This window comes from Grampus griseus, assembly GCF_964374135.1.
Source record: "Grampus griseus genome assembly, chromosome: Y".
NCBI classification, from domain to species: Eukaryota; Metazoa; Chordata; class Mammalia; order Artiodactyla; family Delphinidae; genus Grampus; species Grampus griseus.
This window is the reverse complement of record NC_139016.1, coordinates 11,785,147-11,809,446: the sequence shown is the minus strand read 5'-3', so window position 1 is coordinate 11,809,446 and position 24,300 is coordinate 11,785,147. Positions and strand designations below refer to the sequence as shown.

Here is a 24,300-nt window from a genome sequence, read left to right as displayed (position 1 = left end):
CTTTGAATTATTTAAATATAGAATAGCAGCTTTCATTTTGTCTGCCTTCTTTATGATTTTATTGCCATGTGTATTAATAAATGTGTATAAAGCTAATAATGCAGTGTTTCGATTGCTTTAACATTTGTATGTTTAAAAGAAAAGTAATTTAAAATAATATACACACACACAGTCTTTTACATCTATCAACATTTTAAAATTTCTTCTGCTGTTCCTTTTTTGTGTTCCTGAGGTATTATGTAATGTCATTTGCTTTCAGCTGAATTATTTGTTAGTTTTTGTTTGTTTGTTTGTTTGGTTGGTTTTTTTTTGCTGTACTCGGGCCACTCACTGTTGTGGCCTTTCGCATTGCGGAGCACAGGCTCCGGACACGCAGGCTCAGTGGCCATGGCTCACGGGCCCAGCCTCTCCACGGCATGTGGGATCTTCCCGGACCGGGGCTTGAACCCATGTCCCCTGCATTGGCAGGCGGACTCTCAACCACTGCGCCACTAGGGAAGCCCTCTGTTCATATTTTTTTAATGTTCCTTTAACTCTGTGCTTGCTGGTGCCTTTTTTTTAGAAGTGTCTTTCTTTCACCATTATCTTTGAAGTATACTTTCACTTTACATAGAGTTCTCACTTAGCGTTCATTTTCTTACGAGTATTTTGAACATGTTATTCCACTGATTACTAGATTTCATGTTTTATGAGAGTCTTGTTTATGAGATCATTTTACCTTTTAATATGTCATTTTCTTTGCTGCCTCTTTGTAGCATTTTAGCAGTTTTATTATGATGTTTTAGGTGCAGTTGTGTTTATGGTGCTTAGCATTTTTCTGAACTTTTTGTAACAATGTTTTTCATCAATATGAGAAGTGTTCTGCTTTGGGTTCTTCATATATTGTGTTTGGAAGTCTGTTCTTTTATACTTAGCCATTTTTTATTTGATAACTGGTCATTTTTAATCAATAGCCTTTCTGCTTTCTCTTTCTAACCTTTTAAAAACTCCATCTTAGTAACTTGTTTGTTGAGGGCTGTTCCCTGAAATTTGTAGCCCTTATCTTTTGTTTTTATTTTTAAATTTTTTTTTTTAAATTGTTTTTATTTTTAAATTTTAATGATTTTCCCCCTTGTACATAATAGATTAGTGGTCTGCTAATTATTAGGTTCTGTGTTGTGTTTACAGTCCTTCATTTGAATATTGACTGTCAGTTCAGGAATACATTGAAAGTTGCAGTTCTCAGGTTTTCCCTTTGCTTTACTGTACCGTGGATTCCCTGTAAAAGAATTTATCAGCTTAAAATACTTTGATTTATAGGTTGAGGAGTAATAAAATTGTTACTTTTTAACCTGGCTGCTTATTTTCTAATTATTTCATTTGTCAGTCAGTTTTGATGATCATGAATGAACTTTGGATTTCCCTACCGACATCCATTTTTAATGTGTCCAATGTGAAAGTGGTTAGTGTATAGATAATATTTCTGATTAAAAATTAGTTCAAGGTGTTTTAAATGGTAGAGCTTGATACTGGATTTTCAAACTCGGCCTGATGTCAAATTTTAAGTAGATGATTGACAGTGACGTTTGTATATTTATAACTTGTGAGTTCATTTTTTATTAATTTGTATGTTATTACTGACACATTTCACAATGAAGAAAAAGGCTTTTAGCCTTGTTATGGAACTAATTACTATCTCAGGAAGTAGCAATTCTAAAATTTTCTCTAGGGCTCTGAGGTACCACTTAATATGGAGTTTTCAGTAAGAAATATATGTGTATTTAATATTTCTAACTTTAGAGAAGTTACTAGTTTTCATGTCTGGAAACTATTAAATTATTCTTTTACTGTTCCCATGACTTTAATTAGTGTTGCTGGTAATTATTTTTTTAGTTACTTTGTCAATAAAATATAATGAGAATCTTCTTAGGGCAGTTTATGCCATCAAGGACAAATTTCAGGTAAAAATAGCATGATTTTTGTTCTGTGAAATATCTTTTCTCTGGTTTCAAACTTCTAATTTTGAAAAACTGCCTCACCAGAATGTTTTAATAGGATCAATATATTCTCCTAATTATGTGAATTTCAGGAAAAGTACTATCCTCCAGTCAAGTGCGGTGGGGACACTGCACTTAGAATGTCTTTTAGGATTGTGGGGTGTCAGAGAATGAGGATGGAAATCTGTATAAGTTATTCCTTGGAATAAATTCATAAATTTTATAGTTTTGCTTCTTTGAGGATAGCTCCTAGATCTACATTATAGGTTCAGTGGTAATTTTAAAGGATTAATAAATATACTTTCTGTGATTTTTTTTTTTTTTTTTTTTTTTTTTTTTTTTGCGGTATGTGGGCCTCTCACTGCTGTGGCCTCTCCCATTGTGGAGCACAGGCTCCGGACGCGCAGGCTTAGCAGCCATGGCTCATGGGCCCAGCCGCTCCGCGGCATATGGGATCCTCCCGGACCGGGGCACGAACCCGCGTCCCCTGCATCGGCAGGCAGACTCTCAACCACTGCGCCACCAGGGAAGCCCCTGTACTTTCTGTGTTTAACATAATGCATTGTAGATTGGTTTATTTAGTGTTCATGGATTTAATTGGTAATGACCATATGCATGGTTTTCCATATCTAAATTTACTGATACATTTCTCTTAAGATGAAAATGTAAGTATCTGAATTGAATAATAAAAATTCTCAAAGCCTTATGTGAAGAAACATATTGCCACACTAATAAATGAAATCAGTTAAGCAGCCCAGTTACATAATTTTACCTAAAGATTACTAACCACTTCAGTCAGCAGATTATGGAGACTTTTAAAAATAATTGTTAGGATTTTGGTTATATTATGTTTCACAATTTTGTTTGCTTTCCTTTTATTTAAAATTTTTAACCCTCAGTATTGTTTTTGTGTGCATTGGGAGTTTGCATAATATTCAGTTGAAACCCACAGCATTGGGTTTTTAAAGTCTTATTTCCTTTTTTTTAGGGGCTTCACAAAGGTCAGAGTTCACATTTAGCAGGATCTAATGATGAACAACCTTCACTTTCCACTGGTCCTGCCCAGTATCTCCAGGCGGCTAGCACTGGTATTCAGAAGCAGACTGGACATAGAACGCTGCCTAGCAGTTCAACACAGGGAACTGCTTTCAATCACCTCTACTCTCATATTGCTACCTCAGGTGGACAACGAGGCATTACCTTTACCAAAGAGAGCACATCTTCAGGAAGTAGATCTTCAGTGCCTGAAATAAGCAGGCACACTGGAGACACACTTAATGGCTGTGCTAGTGTCAAGGGACTTTCTAATCATGCTCAGCAGCTGATGGCAGAACCTGTTTGCAGTCCAAACCATGGAGATTCTACATCACCAAATTTAATTTCGTACAATCCTCAGATCTCTACCTTGTTGGTTGGAAAAGGCAGTGACAGTATGGTGACTGGAGCTTGTGACAAAGTCAATAATATTCACCCTGAAAGTCATGCAAAGACTAATACTTCTGTTGCCTCTTCACCCTTTTCAGTCATTCCCACCACAACACCCTCTCCAAAATCCACTGAGCAGACAACCACACGTGGTATTACAAGCCTTAACAGTGCTCACATTAGGTTACAAACAATTAATGGAGAGGGGCTAGAGAACTCACAGAGCTCTAGTAAAACAGACCTGCCTACAGTTAGCCCCAAAACTGATCATCAGATCATACCATCAATGTCTGTGTCCATATACTCAAATTCCACAGAAGTTCTGAAGGCATGCAGGTTAGTATGAAAAAGTGTATCACAAAGTGAAAATAGTTGACTCCTGACTTGATCAGAAAACTGAAATAATATTTGATTTTATAAGAAATAAAAATTATGTAAAAGGTGATAATATAGTCACTTGTGTAAAATAACTTTCATATCTAACTTCGTTGTACGTCAGTATTATGGTTATATCAGTGTGTTACATGTGAAAAACATTTTTCTACAACCTGCTTTCTCTGAGAGGCATGTCTGTAGCCTTACTGATCTGTTATTGGAGTTGTTATTGGCTTCTCTGTGATTGACCTTACTCTGGGGATTGAAACCAGAGAATGGATTAAATGATACTTGGTAGAAAACAGCAAATCCTGGGAAACCTTACTATTTGTTTTCTTTCTGGTAACATTTTGTGTGACTCTAAAAGAGGTTATAAACTAATAAGTAGGAGGGACAAGAGAAAGGAAGAAAGGATTGAGAAATGTTAATAGACTACCTGGGAAGAGAAGCCATATTCTGCTACTCTTAGAAGAATGGGCCTCAAAAATTTATTTTTTAATTGGTTTTATTGCCTTCACACAAAAAAGAAGACTAAGAATGAGGAACACTTTCTTGGATATTGTGAAACTGTAGATTTCCACATTCTGCAGATTCAAATCCACCTTTTTTGAAAACAGATTTATTGAGAGATAATTCATATACCTCATAATTTGTCTTTGAAATGTACAATGCTGTGGTTTTTAGTGTATTTTCAGATGTGTGCCAACAATCACCACAGTGAATTTTTCAGCACCTGTTATACAATTTTTAAAGTAGTGTTTTTATTCTGTTCATATTAAACACAATAAAATCTAATCTAAAATTAAACAATAAATTATTTCTCACAGTTACTCATAAATGTTCTGTATAGGAGAATAAAACCTGTATGAAGGTCTGTTAGAATGCCACAGGTAATGCTTCTGTACAATTTTTTAGAACATAACATTTGAAATTTGAATAATAATATACTAAGTTTTAAAAAGGTCTTTCTAATTAAGGTTGAAATGAAATAAAATAGAAAATATATACTATTAACTATGTGACCTAAAGATTATTTTTTAATCTACCTTGACTGTTTTATTTAATGCAGGTTTTGAATGTCAAATGTAAAAAATATTCTTTTTTTTTTGGCGGTACACGGGCCTGTCACTGTTGTGGCCTCTCCCATTGCAGAGCACAGGCTCCGTACGCAGAGGCCCAGCGGCCATGGCTCATGGGCCCAGCCGCTCTGCAGCATGTGGGATCTTCCCGGACCGGGACACGAACCTGTGTCCCTTGCATCGGCAGGCGGACTCTCAACCACTGCGCCACCAGGGAAGCCCCTAAAAAATATTCTTGATTAATGACTATCTCTTCCTGAAACTAGGAGGTTTTATGTGTCTTCTGTATTGCTGAAACTAAAACATGTTGAGATTTTTGAGGAACTTAAATGATTTTATTAGAAGGCATCACCAGTCAACCATTGAGTATGTGTTACTGACAAAATTCTAAACTGAAAGACTTTTAAATATTTATATAGTTTGTACTTGCAGTGACCTAGGGTAGAGTAATAGAGAAATGGAAATAATTATTATTTTGTGAAAATCAAATTAAGAAGTTTTTGTCTTTCATTGTGGATTAAATTTTAATCTCACCTTATATATGAAACGTATGTAAACATTTAATTCAGGGTAACATTCTTAATTTTTGGCTCAGAAAGTAGTAAAAGGACTTTTGCCTTATTACTGCAGATGTGTAAATTTGTTTTTATAAGTTGCAAATAACTTGAAAATGCCATAGATTCCTGTGGATGCCTGGTTTTTCCAGTAGATATGCCTGCCAATTTACTAGTGAAGGTATATATAACCTTTCACCATCTCCAACAATTGTAAAGCTAAGAGCAAGGAAAAGAAAAGAAAAGAAAGGATGGAGGAAAGAGAATAAAAGGACAGGTTCTGAAAATTGAGGATAAAATTATTATCCAGCTTAGAGAAAGAGCCAAGACAGCAAATGATAACTGTCCTATGGGGACCAGTTGTGTTATCTGATAGTGGTGTGTTCTTTTCAGGACTCAGCATTCAGATTAGTTCAAAGAATCATAAGTGTGAGAGTGTAATCTGACTGATTAAGAAACTTATTGAGGAGAAAATCTAAATTGTATATGAGTTATCTGTAGAGCACCTTTCATTTTTTGTATTTAAATGTTATATTTAAAAGTAAATTTAGGGCTTCCCTGGTGGCGCAGTTGTTGGGATTCCGCCTGCCAGCGCAGGGGACGCGGGTTCGTGCCCCGGTCCGGGAAGATCCCACGGGCCGCGGAGCCTGTGCGTCCGGAGCCGCACTGGGAGAGGCCACAACAGTGAGGGGCCTGCGTACCGCCAAAAAAAAAAAAAAGAAAAGTAAATTTAAAATAAGATATTTTAAAGTAAGATATTTTAAAAATAATTTTTATGTAGTAATACATTTCTGCAATAATGAGGTACCCTTAGTCTTTCCCACTTCCATTTTTTTCCCAACTTCATTTCTTTCCTTGTTGGATTTTTATGGTAAAAAGTTTCTCATGAAGAGCAGTGGAGTCAGGGACTTCTCTGATGGTCCAGGGGTTAAGACCTCCCCTTCCAATGCAGCGGGTGCAGATTTAAGCCCTGGTCGGGGAGCTAAGATCCCACATCCCTCTTGGCCAAATAAAACCAAAACATAAAACAGAATCAATATTGTAACAAATTCAATAAAGACTTCAAAAAATAATCCACATTAAAAAAAAAAAGCAGTCATACCTATTTAAAAGTTAATCTGTTTTCTGTTATTCACAGCCCTATCCTTATGCATTAGTGTTGATAGGTATTTTAACAGAGAAAAAAACTTATGGTTCCTTTATTTTCAAAAACATTTATCAGTTCTTTTTGGTAAATATCTGTGTAGTCTGATTTGACCCCCATTGATAGGGTCATACTAAGGAATCATTAGATTTTATTTCATTGAACTATTTGAACAATTTTCTCTGTCTACATTTCTCACCAGTTTTTTAAGTATTGTTAAAATTTTAAATTGCTGTTGTTTCATTCCTTTTGGTTGCATTTATAGCATCTTTGCTTCTGTTAAGATTTTAGATTTTAAAATGTAAGTTCAGCATTTCAAGTGATTGGTTAGTTTTGGATCCCTTGATCATGCTTCATCTCCCCCCCCCACACCAATTTTCAAATCTATTTTTACTTTCCATTACTTGACTTTTCTATATATTCATACTTTATTCTGTTACAGGACCATAAAATCCATACAGGCAGAATTATACAAGCTGTCACTTCCTGTCACTGTGTCTCATTTTTCATATAGAGGATGTTAAATAAGCTTATAAAATTTTTTTCAAGCACAAACACTTGATCCATATATTAGGGTATTATAAGATATTTATATTATATTGTATCATATCTCTGTCTCTGGAAAACAAGTTTTTGTAACCAAACTGAATCATTTCATGGAAAATACACAGAGTGACAGATAAGTAATTCAGCATTGAAACTGATTCCTTTTATTATACAGAGATAATTGAGTCTTACTGCATTGGCCTAACGAGGGTACTTGAATTTTTTTCTCTGTTAGATTCAGATATGTATTTTTGTTGTAAGCAACATTTCTGTGGATTTTATAAGTTAGGATCAATTCTGTTTTTAAATTTAAAAATGTTAAACACATGGGTCATTATGCCTTGTGGACAGATAATGAAACCTAGATGCTGATTTAGCATTTAAACTTAATTGGTGGTTAAGTATAAAATTTTAATGTAATTCATATTTGTAAATTCTTTTCTTTAAAAATAGAGAAATCTGCATTTTCAGTCTAATTCATAACTATAAACCCCATCCAAGGGAAATCCCTGGCTGTCCAATGGTTAGGATACCGCACTTTCACTGCCAAGGTCCTGGGTTTGACCCCTGGTCAGGGAAGCAACCCAGGATGCAGGCACACAGGGATCAGCCAGGGGGAAGAAAAATCACAACTCTTTGTTGCTAAAAAATAGGTTATACACACGGGAAGCTGTTTATTACGGCATCTCAAAGTTGATAACTAATCCATTTGAAACTTTAATTTTCATTAGTCCTATCAAAATATCCTGATTTTCAGGCTTTTCTTCCCTTTAGCTAAAGTAAAGCTAAACAAGGAATGGTTATTTTGCTTCAGCTTGTATAATGGTATAATTTGAAAATTTAAAATATAATTTGTTTTTCAGAAATATGGTTATTTGTTCTGAAGAAATATAGTGTATAGTTATTTCAGTTTCCAAAGTAGAGCTTTTGGATTCTTATCTGAAATTTAATTTTTAAGTGCTGTTTTCCTTATGTATTTTAATTCATTGATTAGTTTTTACTTTAAGTGTTTGAATATGACAACTTGAATGATTTCAAAAGCTTAACAGGTTTCTGTATTTGTTTTCTGAGTTTAAAATTTTAAGAATTTAAAAATATCCCCATAATGGGTTTATATTAAAAAGAGAGAGTTTGGAAGCAATATTCTTACATTTTAAGAATTTATAACTTACCAAATATACCTTTCAATGAATGAAAAAAATAATCCAAATACCATCACGTAATAATTATATACAATGTGAGAATGTTTAGCAACTATACAAATCACTTTAAAAATTATAGTCTGTAACTATAGTAGACTGGATTCTTGCTTAATCTTAGGGAGCTGCACAGAAAGTCAGTTTTGATAATAAAAAACAAATGGTCTTCCTAGATTTGAAAGTAGTCACAAAGGTAATCTGGAAATATGGTGAAGGAAAAGAGATAAATATTACTGTGAAATTATTGGTAGTTAAAATATTTTGGTTCAAGTTATTTTTTTAACATTAAATGAAACAAATCTAAAGGTGAAATATGAAAGAAATGGAGTTCATATTCTTTAGGTGAGGAAATAAATTGGAAAACTATTAGGAAAAATATTTTGTGAATGATTGATGTTATGTGGATATAGTATATTTAGTTATTCTTTGAAATTAACTTTTTTTTTGAATGGATATGAATATACTAAAATGCCCTATACACAGAACTTAAGATTTTCTCTTGTTTTAATCTTGTGTTTTTAAAATTACAATAAAACTGATATTTTTCTTCTAATTGTTCTCTAGGAATCTAGATAAAAATGGCCTATCTAATAGTCACATTTTGTTGGATAAATGTCCACCTCCAAGACCACCGTCTTCACCATACCCACCCTTGCCAAAGGACAAGTTGAATCCACCCACACCTAGTATTTATGTGAGTCTGATCAACTAACTAGAAATGTCAAGTGTCTGAACTTGTCTGTCTTTATAGAAATATTTTTAAACCAGTATAGATCCTTTTAGGGAAAATTTAATTTTTTCCCAAAAGTTACAAACTTTGTAAAACCATGTTTGAATCCCAGAGGATCACAAATGATATCTTTCAATCTAAATACAGTCCACTGCCTGGTTTTGTGAATAGAAATCTTGTTACATAGTCATGTTCATTTATTTACATGTTGTCTGACTGCTTTGTACTAGGCTGACAGAGTTAACTAGTAGCAAAAGAGCATAGGTAGTTCATAGAACAAAAGATATTTACCATCTGTCCTTTTGTAGAAAAAGTTACTGACCACAGGTGTATTCAAGAAAGATTTTTTGAAGAGAATATTTAAATTTAAAATGTCTTCTCACTTATGAACTGGATTATATAGCAATAGGTAATTGAATAGCAATAGGTAATTGGTCTTATGTGTTTTTTGTTAACATGCTTCTAAATCTCTGCCGTCTGCTGATCATATGGACCTTGATGTTATGGTTCAATTTAAAAAAGAATTTTTTGTAACTAAAAAAGTGGTTGAGGATATAAAAATGATGATTAGTGCATGTTAGTGAAAAGGTTAAATATAAGTAGTTAATTATAAATTTTCAATTTGAAGCTAAGTGTTTTTACTTTTCGGAAAATTAGGCATTTGGTAAAGAAATGTGGTTGGTATTAGTTAAATCAAAGGTTTCTATGTTTTTTTTAGAGTTTCTGAAAAAAAAAGTCCTTCCAATCACCTTCTAAGACAGAAGTAAAAAATTGAAGTATTTAAAATGATGTTATAGATAATAGAGCATTTTGGAAATCTGGCCCTTTTTTTTTAACCAGACATTGTGTCAATCAATCCTTTACCAAATGAAACTTTACTGATAGCTTGCTGTGAAGGAAGGTCCAGATATAAAGATGAAACTAAGCCTCTGAAACTGAACTTTGTGGGAAGAAATGCAAAATGGCAATTTATCTTTTGTGGGTCTTATCAAATCATTTTTTTATTTTGATAATAGTTTTAAAAATACTTATGATGTTGAATTTAAAATTTTACTTCTTTACCTCTTCTATACAGGAATTAAGGAAGTACACTTGATAAGTAAACTTGTGAAATACCTTTGAACTATTAAGCTATTTAAATCATTTTGTGAATGTTAACGTGATATCAGAAGTTAATAACATCATTTCAGAATTTATTAAATGCATTTTAAAAAAAATAAACTTATATAGTGATTTTCTCCTAATAGGATTTTCCTGAAAGGACTAATGATAAAATACTGTAATATGTAGCATTCAATGTTAATGGCTAAGGTACATTGTTAATGTAAAAATGCCTGACAAAAAAATGAAAACATATTCTCAGGATTATATTTAGTCATTTTCTGAAATCTAACACAATATTTGAATTTTACAGTTGGAAAATAAGCGTGATGCTTTCTTTCCTCCATTACATCAATTTTGTATAAATCCCAAAAACCCTGTTACAGTAATACGTGGCCTTGCTGGAGTTCTTAAATTGGGTAAGGTTTAAAAAAAACTTGGAACATTTCTTTTCCTGTCTTGCATTTGTTAAAACACTGGCAGAAATGCGTTTTTTCCCAGTTTTTTCAGTTTTTATTTTAATGTTCTCCCCTCCTTTATGTCTCCTTAGCACATTTTTAACATGATGCCTCTATTGGCTATTGGCAAATTTTGGGTGGTTTTTTAAGTTGGTATTATTAGGCATCATGAGTGATTTAGGTTAGATAGTAGAAGACCTTTTGCATGTAACATGTAGGTAAAATTAGATCCTGCTATTTCCTTCAGTCCCTTGTTAATACCCTGTCATGATGGTTAGATGTAATGCTTCATGGGACTGCTGTGCAGGTTTGTTCAAGTACTTTTGAAACATTCATTTTACCAAATACAGTTTTATTTATTAACAAAATTTATTTATTCATGAAGATCTTGGACTTTTCTCTACCAAAACTTTGGTAGAAGCTAACAATGAACACAAAGTAGAGGTGAGGACACAGTTGTTGCAACCAGCAGATGAAAACTGGGATCCCACTGGAACAAAGAAAATCTGGCACTGTGAAAGTAATAGATCTCATACTACAATTGCTAAGTATGCACAGTACCAGGCCTCCTCCTTCCAGGAATCATTGAGAGTAAGTGTTTATTTCATGGAGATTATTTTGCTAAATTAAATGCACATTACTTTTCTAACAGTGTATTCAGTTAATATAATTAGGTTTTATAACTGTACAAATTATTAAACTTTTAAATGTTTAAACAAAGTTACAATTAGCAAAAATACATACTGTTAATAGAGAAAGTACTGTTTTACAAGATTTCCCTGTTTTTGAAATGTTTTTATTTAAAATTTTAAAGTAAGTAGGTCTACATAATAGTTCCATAGTGATTTTAATATGAAGAATATTACCTGAGTAGTGCTCTTGTGTTTATTTGGTCTATGAAAAGGTGTTTTCATTTTGTTTTATTTGAAAAATCCATAGAGAATCATTAGTACTCTTTCTGTGTCATTCATAGTCTCTAAAGAAGATTACAAAAGAAGCAGAAATTTACAAAAACATCTCAAAATATATGTCTTGCCTTGTTTGTGATCCTATTGGGGAATGCTTTGAATTTCTCCCCTCTACATATGGTTTTTACAGGTTTTTTGTAAATATTCTTATCAAATGAAGGGAGTTCCTCTCTATTCTTAGTTCAGTGACAGTAATTTTATCATGCACCAAGTGTTCAGTTTTTGTCACTTCTTTTGCTGCATCTGTTATCATGACATGTGATTTTTCTTTTTAGGTCTGTGGGTGTGTGATGTATTGTAACAGTTGATTTTCTACTGTTGAGTTAATCTTGCATACAGTAGATAAATCCCAGTTTGACGTCGTGTATAAATCTTTTTCTACGTAGTTGGATATGATTTGCTGATAACTGTTGAGGATTTTTGTTGAGGTAATATTAGTCTGTAGTTCTCTTGTAATGTTTTTGGTAATGTCTTGTAATGTTTTGCTATTAGGGTAATCGTTTTCCTGGCCTCATAGTATAGTTGAAATACTGCCTCTGTTTCTATTTTCTGGAATAGATTGTAGAGCACTGGCATAATTTCTTCCTAAATTTTTGGTGGAACTCATCAGTGAATTTATCTGGGCATGGTGGTGCTTCCTGTTCTGGAAAGTTATTGTTTTTCAGCTTAAATAGTTACAGGTTTACTCAGATGATCTCTTTCTCCCAGTGTTATTTGTGGTAGATTGTGTCTTTCAGGGAGTTGGTCCATTTCATCTAGGTTATCAAATTTGTGGGTGTACAGTTGTTCATAGTATTCCTTTATTATCCTTTAATGACCATGGGGTTTGTAATGATGTTCTGCCTTTTATGTTGTTAGTAATTTTTGTCCTGTGGTTTGTTGTTGTTGTTTTTTGGGTTTTTTTCATCTTTTCCCTCATCCTAGCCTTATCAATTTTGTTGATCTTTTCAAAGGGCCAACTTTCGGTTTCACTGATATTTCTCTTTTGAGTTTTATTTTCAGTTTTATTGCCTTCATTTTTAATTCTTAATACTTCTTTTTTTATGCTGTTACATTGGTTTTAATATGCTCTTCTTTTGGATTTAATTTTATTGTATAGTGGAAAGTTAGATGATTGATTTCAGATTCTTTTCAGAAGGATGTGTACTGATTGCTCAAAATTTCTTGCCAACGACTGGGTTGGGTGCATCTCACAAATTTTATGACTTTTGTGTTTTCATTTTAATTTGGTTCAAAATAATTTTTGATTTCTTTTGAGATTTTTCTTTTTGACCATGTGTTGTTTAGTATCCATGTGTTTTGGGATTTTCTGTCTACCTTTGTTTTACTGATTTCTAGTTTAGTTCCACTATTATCTGACAGAAGGTATTGTGTCTTTTGAATTTGCAGTGGTGCGTTTAGTGATCTGGAACGTGGTCTTAGAGAACGTTCCATGTGAACCTAAGAAGAATGTGTAGTTTTTGATATAGTAGTCTATAATTGTCCATTTCATTCAGTTGATTGATAGAGCTGTTGAGTTCCATTGTGTCCTTACTGGTTGTGTGCCTGCTGAAGATATTCCTCATTGAAAGGTATTAAAATCTCCAGCTCTAGTAGTGGATTCATCTATTTCTCCTTGCAAGTCCATCAGTTTTCGCCACATGAAAAAGAAAATTTGCCACATGTATTTTGATGCTATTGTTAGGCTTATACACATTAAGCATTATTTTTGTCTTATTGAAGACTTCAGCCATTTATCATTGTGTATTGCTGTGCTTTGTCTCTGTTCCAAAGTATAACCTGTCTGAAATTAATCTTAGCTACTCCTACATTCTTTTGATTAGTGTTAGCATGGTATATATTTTGCCATCTACTTCTTTTTTAATGTGTATGTGTCTTTATATGTAACATGGTGGGTTCCTCATACACCACTTGTATTTGGGTCTTAATTTTTTATCCACTCTGACAACGTCTGTCTTTTAATTGGTGTGTTTAGACCATTGACATTCAAAGTGCTTACTGGTATAGATTGATTAATACCTACAATTTTGTTACTTTTTTGTGCTAATATTTTGGGGTGTTTTGGTTTTTGGTTTTTTTTTAACTGGCTGCAGCTGTGGGTTGGCTGCTGCTTTTTTTTTTTTTTTAATTTTTGGCTGCGTTGGGTCTTCGTTGCTGCGCGCAGGCTTTCTTTAGTTGCGGCAAGCGGGGGCTACTCTTCGTTGCGGTGTGCGGGCTTCTCGTTGTGGTGGCTTCTCTTGTTGCAGAGCTCGGGCTCTAGGCACGCAGGCTTCAGTAGTTGCAGCACGCGGGCTCAGTAGGTGTGGCTCATGGGCTCTAGAGTGCAGGCTCAACTGTTGTGGCCCATGGGCTTAGTTGCTCCGTGGCATGTGGGATCTTCTCGGACCAGGGCTCGAACCTGTGTCCCCTGCACTGGCAGGAGGATTCTTAACCACTACTCCACCAGGGAAGCCGTGTACTAATATTTTGCTTTATTTTTTTCTTTCACTGTTTCTGCCTTTTAAAAACTTTAATTGAGCATAGTATATGATACTTTTTCTCTGCTTTCTTAGCACATCAGTTATACTTAAAATTTTTTTTTTAGTGGTTGCCATAGAGATTGCAATATACCTTTACAACTAATCCAATTCTACTTTCAAGTAACACTGTACAGCTGAAGGGGCTGCATGAGTATCTTATTACACAGTATGCCAATGTTTTCACTCCTGCTCCTTGAACCATTGGTATCATTCATTTCATATATATGTGTGTGTGTGTGTGTGTGTGTATATATATATATATATGTATATATGTATATGTATCTGCATACATAATCAAAATACCTGTTTCTATTATTATTTTGAGCAAAGTGTAATCTGTTAGATTAGTTAAGAATAAGAAGAATATTAGACGATCAAAATGGATTAAAGACTTGAATGTAAGACCTGAAATCATAAACCTCCTAGTAGGCAGTAAGCTCCTTGACATTGGTCTCAGCAGTGACTTTTTAGATTTGACACTAAAAGCAAAGGCAACACTAAAAAACTTCTGCATAGCAAAGGAAACGATCAACAAAACAAGAAGGTAACCTACAGAATGGGAGAAAATATTTGCAAATCTTATATCTGATAAGGTGTTAATATCTAAAGTATATACGGAACTCATATAACTCAACAGAAAACAAAGAAATTATCCACTTAAAAATGAGGAGCGGATTGCAATAGATATTTTTCCAAAGAAGTTAGACTAATGGCCAGCCGGTTCATGTTAAAAATTCTCAACATTACTAATCGTCAGGGAAATGCAAATAAAAACCACAGTGCAATACTACCTTCACACCTGTTTGAATGGCTGTCATCAAAAAATCTAGAGATATGTGAGGATGTAGAGAATAAGGAACGTTTGTGTACTGTTGGTGGGTAGGTAAACTGGCACAGTCACTATGGAGAAAAATATGGAAGTTCCTCAAATAAACTAAAAATAGGCCTGCCATGGATGCAGTAGTTGGACTGCTGGCCTAATACCTGACCAGTATATCATGACTATCTCAAAAAGGTATCTGCAGCCCCTTGTTCATTGTAGCATTAGTTACAAGACCAAAAAATGGCAGAAACTTAAGTGTCCATCACAGATGAAGAGATAAAGAAAATATGTGTGTGTGTGTGTGTGTGTGTGTGTAGACAATAAAAGCTAAACTTACTTTAATCATTTTAAAATACATACATATATCAAATCATTTATTGTATACCTAAACATGATACAGTGTTACATGTTATTTATATCAATTATAAAAACAAAAATAAGAAATATTTTTATTTTCTTTCACTTACTCCTTTTTTGGTTGCTTTTATTTTTGTATATCAGAAACTCTGACCTGTATCATTTTTCTTCTCTAAAGAACTAAATATTCTTAAAAGGCAGTTTTTCTGGCAGCAGTGTTTGTAAATTTTTATTCACCCAAAAAGCCTTTACATCTCTTTTACTCTTAAAGGGTCATTTCTGAAGGTACAGAATTCTAGTGTGATTTTCTTTTTATTTTTCAGCTTCACTGTATTCTTGCGTGCATGGTTTTTAAAGAAGAGTTGGATGTTAATCCCTGCGTTTCATCCAGTATAAATGAGATGTTTTCATTTTCTCAGGCTCCAGTTCTCAGCTCTGCCCATACCTTTGATTTTCTGTAGTTTGAGTATTATACATCTAGCTTTAGGGTTTGGACATTTATCCTTCTTCATTTTACTCAGAACTTCTGTGTTCTGTGGTTTAATATCTCTTCATTTGGGGAGGCGGAGCAGGAGATTATTTATTTACTTATTTTTTATTTTTATTTATTTATTTTTGCTGCACTGCACAGGATGCAAGAGCTTAGTTCCTAGGCTAGGGATTGAACGCAGCCCCAGCAGTGAAAGTTCTGAGTTCTAAATACTGTACCACTGGGAATTCCTGCTTGTTCATATATTTCTTCTATTTCTACATTGCCAGTTTGTATATGTTACATCTTCATAACTTTCCTACAGTCCTTGCATCTTCGGGGGGGGGGGGGGGTTGTGAATTTTTTTTTTCTTTTTCAGATTTGGAAATTTCAGATATCCTCAAACTCAAATTTCTTCCTTACCTGTATCCATTTTTAATACTCCCATGAAAAGCATTCTTCAGTTCTGTTCATGTTTTTGACTTCTAGCGTTTCTTTCTGGTTCTTTTAAAAAATTTCCATTTCCCTGCTTACATTGCCCATGTGTTTAGTATGATTTCTACTTTATCATTTAGAATTCTTTGCATAATAAACTACAATTTAAAATTATTAGTCTTAGAATTCCAGCATTTGCGCCACGTCAGAGACTGTTCCCAGTGCTTGCTGTGTGTTTTCATGCTATTTTTCTGACTTCTGTTATACCTTGTAATTTTTTGTTGAAAGACAGACATGATGTGCTGTGTAAATGGAACTGCTGTAAATAAGCTTTAGTAACCTATTCGTAAAAAATATTGGGGTAGGGGAAATATTCTATTATCCTGTGATTTGGTCTCCGTCTTTGTGAGCCTGTGCCTCTATACTGTGAACTTCAGTAGTGCTTCATCTTTGGGTTTTTGTTTTCCCCATTCATTGAGTAAGACTGGATGGCTAGAGTAAGCTGGAGATGGGTATTTCCCTCCTCTCTGGAGATGCAGGTCTGATAAAATTCCAGAAATTAGGCTCTGGTTAAGTAGTTTCTCCAGAGGGCAGATCTTGCTAAGAAGAAAATAATGCCCTGGTATGTTTCAGAAGGGGATTTTTTCTGATATTTTCAGCATAGGTATCCATGGAGGTTTCTGCTCCCATTAGTTTTGATTTCCATTATTTATCCCTCTCTCCAGTTTTGTGGGCAACAGTTTGCCATGTGTTCTCACTTCTCTTAAGTAATCTGAGAATTACTGATTGCACGGTTTGTACTTGTGGTTAGGATGCGGTGGCTACTTCCAAACTTCTTACGTGTTTGACAAAGTCATTTTCTAAAGTATTTAATTTGCGATTCGTTTCCCTATTCTATGAGTTGTCGTTTCACTTTTTCTTGATGGTGTCCTTGAAGCACAGAATTTTAAAGTTTAGGTGAATACTTTTTTTTTTTCAGTTGCTTTACTTTTGGTGTCAGAGCTAAGGAATCTTTGCCTAATTACATGGTCATTCAGATTTACTCTTATGTTTTATTGTAGGAGTTTTATAGTTGTAGCTCTTACATCTGGGTCATTGATCCATTAATTTTTCTATTTGGTAAAAGGTAGGGGCCTAACATCATCCTTTTAAATGTGGATTTCCAGTTGTTATAGTACCATTTCCTCATAGAATTATATTAACATCTTTGTCAAGAGAATAACACGTTTTTATTCAGCATTTAATTTCCTTACTAGTGCTATGTGTTTTATTATTTATATAGAATTTGTTGTGTCAGTAATTTAGTCTGTGAAGAACTTCTTTATATTCCCTTAGTTTTCTTTGTGTACTCCCCACAGGCAAAGTCAGAATAACAAAAGAAATCTATAGTTAATAATAGTCTTGAATTTCTTACCCTATACATCTCATAACTGTTGTTTTTATAGGCACACACACTTCTGCCAGTTTAGAATATGTGCTTCAGCATTCATTCTTGGCATTCATAAGTAATTTTTTTTTTTTTGCGGTACGCGGGTCTCTCACTGTTGTGGCCTCTCCCTTTGCGGAGCACAGGCTCCAGACGCGCAGGCTTAGCGGCCATGGCTCATGGGCCCAGCCGCTCTGTGGCATGTGGGATCTTCCTGGACCAAGGCACGAACCCGCGTCCCCTGCATTGGCAGGCGTACTCTCAACCACTGCGCCACCAGGGAAGCCCCATAAGTAATTTTGATACTTAGCAAGGTTACAGAATCTTGCTTTAATTTTTTTTTATCATTTTGAATTTGTGGCAAGTACAAGAACCTGCAGATTTCATTGTTATTGGAGAGTATATATAGGGAAAAACAAACTTTGCTTTTTGGTGAAATGTGCCTGTAGCAAATTAGTTTTCAGATTGTAACCAGTAGCACTCATGTAGATATGACTTTTATTCAGTTGTGTAACGGGAACTATAGTCTGTAGCACAATACTAAGTGTGAATGTATTTGCTTAATCTATAGGAAGAAAATGAGAAAAGAATGCAACATAAAGAATGTTCAGATAATGAATCCACATCTTCAGATAAGTAAGTAAATTTTAGTGTGCACTCTATTTCTGTCCAAAAGGCATGAATTTAATTTAATTTTTTTTTTTTTTTAAAGTTCTGGAAAGAGAAGGAAAGGACCTTTTAAAACTATAAAATTTGGGACTAACATTGACCTCTCTGATGGCAAAAAGTAAGGCCTCCTGTTCTATTTCCATGAAGTACAAATAGGATTGCAGGATTGGAAACTGCCTACTTTCATATTTTCTTTAATCCAGTAGTTATACTGTGTGTGTGTGTGTGTGTGTGTGTGTGTGTGTGTGTGTGTGTTCACAAAGAAGTTCTAGCTAAAAATGCTAGTGTTACAGAATCATTTTGTTACATTATTTATTTATTTTGGCTTCACCGGGTCTTCGTTGTGGCATGTGGACTCTTAGTTGCGGCATGCATGTGGGATCTAGTTCCCCGACCAGGGATTGAACCCAGGTCCCCTGCTTTAGGAACACAGAGTTACCCACTGGACCACCAGGGAAGTCCCTAGATAATGAATTCAGATTTTTGTTACCAAAGAGTGCCAAAACAGTTTTACAGATTTACAAATAAAAATTATTTCTTTCATTTATAAAGATTATCATAAATTTTTATGATTTTTTTTTTAAAGTAAACCTGCTTTAGGACTTTTTTTTTGGAAAAAGTTAAATACTAGTTCTTTTGATCTTAAAAGTATTATTTTAGAGATTTAAATGTTTTCTAATTGGATCACAAGGTTTTTGAGGACATGGTTAATTCTCATAAATATTTGCTGCAGGATTACACTTCTAATCTGTTACTGTATTTCAGGTGGAAGTTGCAGCTACATGAACTGACTAAACTTCCAGCTTTTGTACGTGTTGTATCAGCAGGAAATCTTCTAAGCCACCTCGGTCATACCGTACTGGGCATGAATACAGTTCAGCTGTACATGAAAGTTCCAGGGAGTCGGACACCAGGTTATTTTTATGAAATAACTTCCCTTGTAGAGTTGAAAAAAAAGAGTTATTTAGTTAAATGTGATAGATGCACCTGCAATCAGTTTCCTGTTTATAACTAATAAAGACAAAAGGATTTTAAAATTCTTTCTAATAGGCAAAAATAATTTGTAATTAAAGCTGAGGATATTAATTTGTTCTGTCAGTGTGACTTTTATCCTTTTTATATGTAAACATCAATACGATCAGAAAAATTTAACCTAGCAAGGGGACATTAAGTTGCTCATTGAGTAAAGGCACTTAAAGCACTTGAGAGGCTTTGTCTTGATTCCATTGACTGCAGATTGTCAGTTTTCCACGTCTTGTTCATCACAGTTACAGTTCTTACTAGTAATGAACTAGTATGTATACTACATGTAATAAAAGCTTCACTGAAAATACTTAAAATTTGTGATGCACTAGTATTTGCTAAACTGTCCCATTATATTTCTTAAAATGTAATTCAGAAACTAATGTGGAAGTCAGGTAACTTAAAAAGTTAAATAGTAAGTATTTTATGCTTTATAAGCCAAGAGGTAAAATTGAGAATATTATGAAGATACATATGTAAAAATAGAAAAAACTTACTTCCATGTCTGTTCATTGATGAAAGTCAAAATACCTAATAGTTGAGACAAAATTGAGACAAATAATTGACAAAATACAAATAACCCTAAAGGGGGAATAACATTTTACCTTACTGGGGCTCAAAGTCAGTATTCCCTGTCATCAGAATCAGCTACAAATATACATCTGTTAAAGCTTTATGTAGTGAGAATTTTTACGTTTCATCTTTAAAAATGTTTTTCATGTAAATAGATGCTGCCAGATATTCTTATTAATCTATGAGCATATTTTATTGACTGCATTCAACTAGTTGGCAGTCATTTACAGAATTCTGTTAGGGTTTTTTGTTGTTTTTGTTTTTGTCTTACTTTACATTTTCCTTTTTTATTTAATTGCATTTCAGATGCAGTTTTTTCAGTTGAAGGTCAGGTAGAAGGCTTTTGCAATATGGAAATGTTCTCTTCACTTGCTTTAGGGTTTGCAACAAATGTTTAAGGGAAAGAATATGTAGCATTTTATTTAATTTTAAATCCCACAGTAGAGATAATGTACCTTTATCAGTGGCTGACAGTTGGCTTCATTCAAAAAATTTCCAGTCTCTAAAAATTAGAGCCCAGTGTCACCACTGCAAAGCCATGGGGAATATCAGGACAGCTGGCTTCTGTTTCTGTCACAAATTCATAGATTTGGTATTAAGTCTTTGAGAGTGGTGCGCGCGCGCACACACACACACACACACACACACACACACACACACACACACACAATTTTCGTAAAGTATCTGTCAGTGAATAGTACAGTGAAAAACCACAGGCATCTAGTACCCGAACATTTTCACAGACTTTGTTAATTTTCCAAGTACACTTTTTTCTCCTAGACATATTTTCCCTACCATTAGTTGTAATTTTTCTTAGCAGATTCCAATTCAGAAGTACTTGATTGAATATTTTTGCAACTTTGAAAATATTCTCACTTAACAGTTGGTCCTGTGAAGATCACTTTTAGAGACAAAATCTTCAGTGACTTCACATTTGGCTTTGACTCCTCAAGTAAACAATACCAATTGAGTAGTAGTAGTAGTACTTACTGACTTATGAAGGGCCTGCTTGAAATTATTTCAAGAAAAACTGCTTGAAATTATTTTCTTTGTTTTTAATTAATCATTGATGTTCCCTCAAAAGTTATTTACTACATTTTTTAGTTGATTATATACGTGACTTCCATCATCTTCATTGAGTAGCTGTTCTCAACAAAAGGCTAATCATGTGGAAACATTTTATTTTCTCTAGAAATGTTTTTTTACCACTACAACCAAACATGATTTAATTAACATGCTATCTGTAAACAGCTTTGCTTGCCTGCCCAGAGACAAACTTTGGTTCAGCCTCGGTTTTGGTTTTTTTTGTTTGTTTGTTTGGTGAAAATTTCTGCCATGATCATATAATGCATTTTAAGCTTTCTAATTTTTCTTTCACTGTTTCCATGTGAGACATAATGTAATGATCATTTGGTTTGGTAGTTTCAAGGAACATAGTAATATTTTAGCACAGAAAGAACATCATTACATGGTAAGTACAGTGCTTTCCTGTTAAATGGAGTAAATCATTCACATTCCTAGATACCTTAAAAGTGTTACATTTGACATTTGTTTTTCTTCTCTTCACATTATGGTTATGCACTTGTAATTAAAAGAAATGAAATGTTGAAGTATGATGATATGCTTTCCAGTTAAGATGCTATATTGAGTTATAACTGTGTTAAGGCAATTTGTATATAGTTTGCCAACCAGCAGTGTGAAGTTATGAGAGTGCACAAGGTCTCTGTTATAACTGCTTAATTCTGATGTTGTAGTATGAATACACCTGTAGACAGAGCATAAACTAATAAACTTATCTGCAGTTTTATTTATAAGAACAGGTATTTGGCCAAGAGGCTGTAGTTTGTCATCTCCTGATTTAAAATCATAAAGTTTCATTTAACTCAAATATAAAATCATCTTTGTTCCCTTTGTGTTGACATTACTTATGTCATAGGTGACAGTCTAGATACTTAGTAATTTTGTAAGTTCCAGTCTCTGGAAGTTAGCTCAGACTTTAGCAGGAAACAACCAGTTCAGCTATATGCTGATATATACAGGATACATGTCATTTTCTTGTTTTTCTGTTTTCTTCTTGCAGCAGCTATAGTTCTTTCTTCTTCACCACAGTCTCACTGTAAAGTGGCCAACTAATTTTTTAAAATGGGTTGTTGCTTTTATGTAAATGAGTTAGGGTGCCCCGCTTTGTGTGCTCATTGGAATCTGCTGGAAAGCTTTTAGAAGAAATACTGAATCATTTTGAGGATGAGATGTCAGTACTTTTTAAAAGCTCCTCAGGGATTCTGATATACAGCCAGGCATAGAACCCACTGGTTGGAATGTTTATTCCTAGGCTATTATTGGAAATTCACTTTACATGATACTGTTTTGTCAGTATTTGGGTCAGGTGAAAAGAAATATGCAAAATACTAATAATTGAAAAAAGATTTAATATCTTGGCCTTCTTTGTCACTAATAACTTCATAATACCAGGCAAGAATTTCACCTTTCAAGATTTTTAAATGTATGTATAGTATTGGACTAGATCTTTTTTTTTTTACTGTGTCGGGTATTAGCTGCAACATGCAGGATCTTTTGTCGTGGCTTGTGGGCTTTTCTCTAGTTGTGGTACACAGGCTTAGTTGCTCTGCAGCATGTGGGATCTTAGTTCCCCAACCAGGGATTGAACCAAATCCCCTGCATTGGAAGGTGGATTCTTAACCACTGGACCACCAGGGAAGTCGCTGGACTAGATCTATTAAGATTCATTTGTATTTGAAAATTATTTCATCCTATTTGGAATATTTTGTAAAAGTAAATATGTGAAAATGAAATGAATCAAAGGAAATAGAAAATGTCTTTCACTTAAAATCTAGGGGCAGAAGCCAAATTTAGTATATTACCTCTGTGCCTAAAAGTTCTTGGGGTGTTTCATTTGTTCATGTGTCGTTAGTTCCGCAGTATTATCCTATGGATCTCTAAGGAGTTCCTTAGAAGAAATTTGTGATATGTTTTAGTCTGCTCTGTATAATTCAAACAAACATTGTGTTAAGTTCCTGTTTGGTAAAGTTACTGTTCTTACTTATTGATACATAAAAGAAATGGTATGCGCTATAAGAGTTTACATTCTGACATGGCCTTTACATGTGTTCTGAAAAATTTAGTTTGCTCTCAGCCCACATTCTAAGAGATTACCATCTCTATCTCTGGTGGGAGGGTTATAGGCATCAAATTGGGATGTTTATTGTAGTTCCAAGTTGCTAAGGGGCCAGTTAACATTTTGAAAACCATACCTCATTCATTAATTTTCTGTACTCTTTGTGAGTTGGGATGGTTTAGAGGTGGATGTAGTAATAGTGATAATAGCTAATATTTATTGCTTATTCATAGGCTCTTCATTGATTTATAAGCATTTATTTTTCACCTAATCCTCAAAACAACTCAGTGATTTAAAGGCACATTTCTCTCATTGAATTTACAGTGTAATAATGATTTTTTTTTCCTTTTACATTTCAGGTCACCAAGAAAATAACAACTTTTGTTCTGTTAATATAAATATTGGTCCAGGTGATTGTGAATGGTTTGTTGTTCCTGAGGATTATTGGGGTGTTCTGAATGACTTCTGTGAAAAGTAGGTTTCTGAACTAAATTTTCTTTTAAAGTAATTATGAGAAAACAGTTATTGTAAAGAACAAAGTCTGATCTTGAATTTTTTTTCTTAAATAAATTTATTTATCTTATTTATTTTTGGCTGCATTGGGTCTTCGTTGTTGCGCACAGGCTTTCTCTAGTGGTGGTGAGCGGGACCTTCTCATTATGGTGGCTTCTCCTACTGTGGAGGGTGGGCTCTAGGCCTGCGGGCTTCAGTAATTGTGGCTCATGGGCTTAGTTGCTCCGCGGCATGTGGGATCTTCTGGGACCAGGGATTGAACCCGTGTCCCCTGCATTGGCAGGCAGATTCTTAACTACTGGGCCACCAGGGAAGCCCTGATCCTGAAGTTTTAATTTTCATTCAGCAATTTATTATAAATGATTTTATTTCAAATCTTTTCTCTTTTTTTCTTTTTTTTTTTTTGTTTTGTGGTACGCGGGCCTCTCACTGTTGTGGCATCTCCCGTTGCGGAGCACAGGCTCAGCAGCCATGGCTCACGGGCCCAGCTGCTCCGCGGCGTGTGGGATCTTCCCGGACCAGGGCACGAACCCGTGTCCGCTGCATTGGCAGGCGGACTCCCAACCACTGCGCCACCAGGGAAGCCCTCTTTTATTTTCTTATATCAAATGAAAGATGCCACGAATTCAGAGACTACGGAGTGAATTGTTTTTTATGTTAATTTTTAAAACTGATACATTCATTTGAAAATTGTGCTTTAAAGAAAAATTAAGCTCATTATAATTGAATTTAGAAATGGCAGGAATTCCAAAATTAATCACCTTACTTATAACTCAAGATTGTGTATCTTTGTAAATTCAGC

The 24,300-nt window shown here is 34.3% G+C and overlaps 1 protein-coding gene across 5 annotated transcripts in view; it reads left to right on the top strand.

Annotated features, from left to right (window-relative positions):
- LOC309817720 (lysine-specific demethylase 6A-like) overlaps positions 1–24,300 on the top strand; it is a 163,069-nt gene that overhangs the window by 116,827 nt on the left and 21,942 nt on the right. For 3 of the 5 annotated variants that reach the window (XM_082646985.1, XM_082646989.1, XM_082646988.1), the window contains 8 exons: positions 2,965–3,737; positions 8,863–8,992; positions 10,443–10,548; positions 10,973–11,178; positions 18,156–18,220; positions 18,297–18,371; positions 19,019–19,167; positions 23,345–23,459. In XM_082646985.1, coding sequence (XP_082503111.1) covers positions 2,965–3,737; positions 8,863–8,992; positions 10,443–10,548; positions 10,973–11,178; positions 18,156–18,220; positions 18,297–18,371; positions 19,019–19,167; positions 23,345–23,459 — 1,619 coding nt within the window. The remainder of the gene's footprint in view (positions 1–2,964; positions 3,738–8,862; positions 8,993–10,442; positions 10,549–10,972; positions 11,179–18,155; positions 18,221–18,296; positions 18,372–19,018; positions 19,168–23,344; positions 23,460–24,300) is intronic. The other 2 variants (XM_082646986.1, XM_082646987.1) reach the window with 2 other exon arrangements.